At 40.3% G+C, this 6338-nt stretch overlaps 1 protein-coding gene across 1 annotated transcript; it reads left to right on the top strand.

Moving 5' to 3' along the window:
- The first annotated feature begins 4869 nt into the window (after positions 1 to 4869).
- On the top strand, positions 4870 to 5538 carry h2ax (H2A.X variant histone). The gene has a single exon (XM_023816286.1). It carries the CDS (start codon positions 4985 to 4987, stop codon positions 5411 to 5413), a length of 429 nt encoding a protein of 142 aa, XP_023672054.1. The 5' UTR covers positions 4870 to 4984; the 3' UTR covers positions 5414 to 5538.
- The last annotated feature ends 800 nt before the right edge of the window (positions 5539 to 6338 follow it).

The following is a 6338-nucleotide window of genomic DNA, read 5'->3' as shown; positions in this document are numbered from 1 at the left end:
TTGGGGGGGGGGGGGGGGTGTTGGGGGAGGGGGAGGTCTCATAACCTAGGTGATCCGACGAGCTGCCCCGCAGTGCTGTAAAGGTGCCGCTCCGAACACCTATAGTCCGGCTATCAGAAGGGAAACCATTGGCTCTGGCCCAGCGGCACGGCGATACCTCCGGCTGTCCTGCTGCTGATGGAAACGGGCTCTTTCTCAGCAAGATCATGTGCCATTCAGAAGTGTCAAAACATGAGGTGCCTTCAGCTTCGCTACAGTCGGTGGGTAGGAGAGATGGAGAAGTGGAACGGCAAAGAGGCAGGGGGAAGCTCCCTCATGCGCTGCGGCCGGCAGCTCTGGCATCAGCACAGAGAAAGGATGTCCCGCATCGCTTCGGAAGGACAGAAGTCAATTACTCCTCGTTCTCTGGCTCTGACTGGATTGTCCTTGACGAAAGGCGACCCTGCTTTGTCACAGATCAGTGCAGTGTCTGGCTGTTCTTCCTACACAGTTCTACCCACATCCCAGGGTCTTGCCTTTAAAGTAGACCAGAAGGCCACTCCTCTTTCCTGTGCAGGACCTTGTGTTGAACTTTCCAAAAAATTTTGGAAATATGCTTGTTAAAAAAAAATTGTGTGTGTTTTTTATATATATATATATATATATATATATATATATATATATATATATATATATATATATATATATATATATATATATATATATATATATATATATATATATATATATATATATATATATATATATATGACAGAGCCTGCTGCTTATATGATCCAAAGGCTTGCAAAGTTAGCCATGTGTGAATAAGGAACAAAGGGAAAGATACATAGCTATTTGAGCCATTTAACAGTAGGGGGCAGCAAAGTGGCTGGTTGTCATTTGTCTTTTTTTTTTTTTTTAAGGTTTGCACTTTTGAAATGTTACTGATTGTTTACAACACTGGAAAACCTGTTTTGTTAATGTAATTATTTATTGTATATCTTTTGTTTAGTGATATACACTAAATTGGTCTTCAAATAGACACCGAGTCTGTTTGAAAATATGGGATTTGCTTTTCTTTATGCATAGACCTGTGTCTGTCAAACCTTAAGCAGCTATAAAAACAATGACAGATAACGAACTTTTCAGACAACAAAGTGGCATTGCAGGTATTTCCTGGTCATTTGCTACTTATTTCTTAAAAGTAATGGTTGTTAAGATTCATATAACGTTTAAGAGCGCAGTCACATTTTCCTATCGCAATCATGAACACTGTATACACATTTCATTGTACAGAAACTAATTTTTTAGCTAAAGAAATCGGGCGAGAAGCTTTTTGAAATTGCAGACAAAATGCGTCATTATTTGCAATTATTGTATAAGGTGTGAGCTCCAACTGGAGCTTAAATTAAACAACTACAGCAATTATTCTGAATAGAATCACACTCAGAAGAGGCGAATTGGCACCACTACTTGGTCAGATTGCTTCCTTTAAAGTTTATAATTACTACAGTAGATGCAGGACAATCCCTTTGACCTTGCGGGTAGTTTTGTAGGGTTTAATAAGGTTTCTTTAAAACAAACTCGGCTTCGCTCCATTCATGCTCAAATTATTACAAAAAAGTAAAAAAAAAAAAAAAAAAAAAAAAAGAGCTTGAATTATTATTTGTATATAGAAGTGGTCAACTGTATTTATATTGGAAACTATGGGGTCAATTCATAAAAGAGGGAGATGTTTAAATCTTTTCAAAAAAAGATTTTTCTGTCTAATGTACAGTTTTGCTTCATTTTTTCCTGGCCTGTCACAAGGTGTGTGTATATGTATAAACAATTATGATGGCAACAATTTGTAGCTAAAAAAAAATAATAATTTGGAAACTTTGCAAATTGCCTATCCCAAATCCCAGCAGTGACTAATGGTCATGTGAATGGGACAAAGGATTTCACTTTACAAAACCATTTTTGACCTAATATTGACCAGATGGACTGTTTTGTCATCATAGATGACTCAATTCTGACCTTCTGGTGACATTCATATAACCAAAAGGAGAGCGTGATTACATGGATGCAGTAGTGCCAGGCATGTATCCACACATTAAAATCCATTGACCCATCCATCTTCTAACTTTTTAGGGCCGACAGGTTAAAATTGATGATAAAAATAATTTGCTGGTCAGAATGAGCTGGACTTGCATGATGGAGCCTTGCCTGACTGTTGCTGGGAAACGACGCGAGAACGTGATTGGCTGGAGATTATGGGTTTCCTTATTCATTGTGCTGCTGTGAGACACTTTCCTCAATAGTGTAGTACGTAGCCTGGATGTTTTAGGGAATCGATTTTACGAAATACAAATGTTAATCTATTATTGCTATAATTATTTAAAAATACGACTGTGGTCTTTTCAGATGTTTGAAGTCTGCTTTATATCATTGTGACGATTTCACCTGTTTATTTATTCGAAATAAATTATTTCAGAAAACTGTTGACTTTCCCTAAACATATTCAAAGTATATTCAGTATCTTCTGCATAGAAAAGTAAAGGTAACAGAAGAGATAACTTGGGCGTTTTCTCGTGTTTAGCTATCGGAAGCTATGTTGAGTGGTCATTAAACTACTATTACCATTTCAAAGAGCATGTTTTAGAAATGTAGGGATTTATACGACAAACTATGTGAAACCTAAACGGTAACTATAATGGAAAATAAGTGGATGGCTATCTTTCAAATCCAATGCAAAACCATTACGCGAAGACAATAGATACCGAGGTAAAAGGAAGTAGGCTACTAAATTAGATTATGGGTTCCCAAACTTTTTAGTTAACGACCCCCAAAATAACTGGCAGAGACTCGCGACATCCCCCCCCCAACCTGATTGGCGCGCATGCGCATTAATAGGCCTAGTCATGCATGACCACGTAGTTTTGATAACCCAAAAAGAACACAATAAATTACCAAACATAAATAAACCATGATATATGGATCTAGCAATCAAATAACTTACAGTTACCAAATGCGATGCCGGAAAGAGGGGGGGGGGGCACTGTGCTTGGAGCACAAGTCTAGCCTGGGTTTAGTTTTGGAGACGACCACTCAGAGATGATTCTCCACGTACGTTTAGTCGCGATATGTATTTATTTTAATGTACGTGACCGCCGAGAAAGTCTATTAGTATAAGTGGGTAGATCCAAATCATGTTCTTTGCAGTCTTTGAACGAAATGTACGATCAATCATTAAACGAACGGATCAGTAGATAGAGATAATTCAGTTCACTTAAAAGATTCAATTCACTGCAGTTCTAGAACAATTGTAACTAATTAAAACGTTTCAGTAGTAATAAATACATATTTGTGGTTTGTGATATTTCAGATTTAATTGCAGGGTTGCCAACTGACGTATCTGGCGTGAAATTTAAGCTTCCAGACTCACGCAAGACATCTCAAGGGGAATCTATAGTATTCCATTATAAACCTAAAATTATAGCTACATCAAAAGCGTCGGGGTAGTTTGCAAACGCTACAGACTATTTACAAGGTCATGAAACTGCTACATTCATGTAAATGTGTGTGCAGATTTGTCTCGAATTGAAAATTTCACTTCAGCCAGCTGAACAAAGTTGGAAACCCTGTAATCGTAATAATTCATTTTCTGTGATTAGAATAACTACTTTCGGAATTGCATTAAGGTAAAAACAAGACTTTCATTATCCCAGACCATTTTATTTATGAACAAGATTATATCCTGATCATCAATGATTCAGGAACCTCGCAACACAGCACGTGCGCTCATATTTTCGGAAGCTATATCTCAGTCCGGAAAATGAACAAATAAGTGGCAAAATAAATGTCAACATGTATTGTCTCTAGTCTTTATATTTATCTAGTCGATTTAACATATATTAAAATTAAAATGTTATGAATTATTTAAATTTCGGATATAGTTGGTCTTTATACAAATCACGAAGGATTTGTTACGTATTCCTTATTGATCGGCAAAATGCACGGTAAGATACCAAGAAAAATGGCCAAGAAAAAAATCTTTTAAAAACACTTGTTTGTTGTAGGTCCTACGAGGATATTTGAAAAGTTTTTTTAAATTATTCACATATTCTGGAATTCATCTCGCAACCACTATCTCGGGAACCACTACAACAGACCACTGTGAAACACTACCATTAAAAACATTTCACGAATTGCACCTCTTGGCGCTAATTTCTCTTTGGCGTCATGACAAAGCATTTCATATGTTTATGTTGCAGTGGATGTCGAGACGGCGTTATATAATTATATGGTTTCATTGGCGAAGTCATCTTTGGTCATTTTCGAGTGAAGGACATTAGTAAATCGTAGAATTAATGGCGTAACGAATGGAAAATATTTCTGAAATAACGCTAAGAATAAAAAATAGGGATAAGTCTGTTGGTTTAACTGCATGCTTACAATACGGCATATAGAACCACACAGTTTAAATATCCGTACGAAGAACAAAGTAAACTAAAAGCGGCCAACATCCTCATGATAACTAATCAGATTATCCAAACATAAATCATGTCAGTACCACGTTTTTTTTTACATCGATGCTTTGTAGCAGCGATACTGAATTTGCGCCCAAAGTTTTGGGTTTTAAATTTTCGAGGGAGAAATTCTAACTGGCGAAAAGCCTACGGTTCGAATTTGATAGACAGCGAAATTCTCCATTTACGGCACAGCGTTTCGGACGCACCCAAGATGTCCGCATTCCATTGCGGATAACTCTGATTGGCTGGCGAGTTCAGTGTTACTACGTATGAGCCCATTTTAGCCAATGGTAGTTGGAAGAAGACGGGCCCTTAATATTTTGAACAAATCACATGTTGCTCCTTAGCCTTTGTCCAATAGAATTTGAGGGCGGGTTTAATTGCTGGAGTAAGCATATAAACTGCAGTACCTGAAGAACAGAATCAGTTCTACTTCCTAAGAACATTCACTGTTGATTTGCTAGAAATCACATATTTTTCTTTTGACCAACATGTCTGGAAGAGGCAAAACCGGAGGAAAGGCCCGCGCCAAGGCAAAGACACGTAGCTCAAGAGCTGGACTGCAGTTTCCCGTCGGCCGTGTTCATCGTTTGCTGAGGAAAGGTAACTACGCCGAGCGAGTTGGTGCTGGGGCCCCTGTCTACTTGGCTGCCGTCCTCGAGTACCTCACCGCTGAGATCCTAGAGTTGGCCGGCAACGCCGCCAGGGACAACAAGAAGACCCGCATCATCCCCCGCCACTTGCAGCTGGCGGTCCGGAACGACGAGGAGCTTAACAAGCTGCTCGGTGGCGTGACAATCGCTCAGGGTGGTGTCCTGCCGAACATCCAGGCTGTGTTGTTGCCAAAGAAGACGGGACAAGCCGTCCCTGCTACTGGCAAGGCGGGAAAGAAGGCTTCTCAGCAATCTCAGGAGTACTGAGCTGACGCCCTCCTGAACTTAAACCCAAAGGCCCTTTTAAGGGCCACCCAGATCTTCCTCTAAAGAGCGAGTTTCGTGGATCGAAGCCTTTGTATTTCAGTCTGTAATAAAGTATCTCAACATCATATTGTGTGGCTTTGCTGATCTGGTGTGATCCTGGGATGGTAGTGAACAAAGCAACATGATGCACGTGTGTTTATTGATGATCGGGTTTCGGTTTATCCTGCAGTTTGTATAGGCTTATGTTCTTAAAGGAATCTCCTAACATTATGTTGCACCCAAGTTTAATTGTGCCGTGAGCCTGCCTCAGCCTTTTTTTTTTTTTTTTTTCTTTTCTAAAAAGCCGAAGGCCTCAATGAGGTCGTCTTGGCTCGCTGCGCATGTGCATGGACTGGCCCAAGTCCCGGGGGCGACCGTCGTCCATGCCATTCGCTGCCCGATTTCCGCTCTGGGACCATCCACGTGTATGCGGGAGCCGTGAAGGTTACGCTGCTTAGTGGAGCTTAGCCGAAGGCGCTCCCTATTTTTAAAGCGGGGTATTTTAGGCTTTCTCGGTGGGTACCATAGTGATGCCACTTGAGGGACTTGAGCTAAATTCTGGCCGTAGCCGTTATATTGCTTAACTGGATGTTTTTTTTTCCCCTCTGTGGGGTTTCATAGTAACCCATATAATGGATGCCTGGCTTTTTTTTCATTGGAGCCTTCCAGGTTAAGCCCTCTTTTGGGTGGGTAAGCCTGTAAAGGAGAGCCACTTTGTGTTCTGGGCAGGGGGGGCGGTTATAGTTTGGTCATATGCGGAAATAGAATCATCGCATCATGGAGCTCTCAGTGCAGGTGTTTCCTACTAAATGCCGCAAGAAAACGGCACATGGCCTTCAGCATACAAAAACAGGCCGTGCGCTTACACCTGTCAACCGTCAAGCAC

Source organism: Paramormyrops kingsleyae, chromosome 18 (genome assembly GCF_048594095.1).
Source record: "Paramormyrops kingsleyae isolate MSU_618 chromosome 18, PKINGS_0.4, whole genome shotgun sequence".
In the NCBI taxonomy this organism is placed as follows: domain Eukaryota; kingdom Metazoa; phylum Chordata; class Actinopteri; order Osteoglossiformes; family Mormyridae; genus Paramormyrops; species Paramormyrops kingsleyae.
Note: the sequence above shows the minus strand (reverse complement) of the source record. Positions and strands in the feature narration are given on the sequence as shown.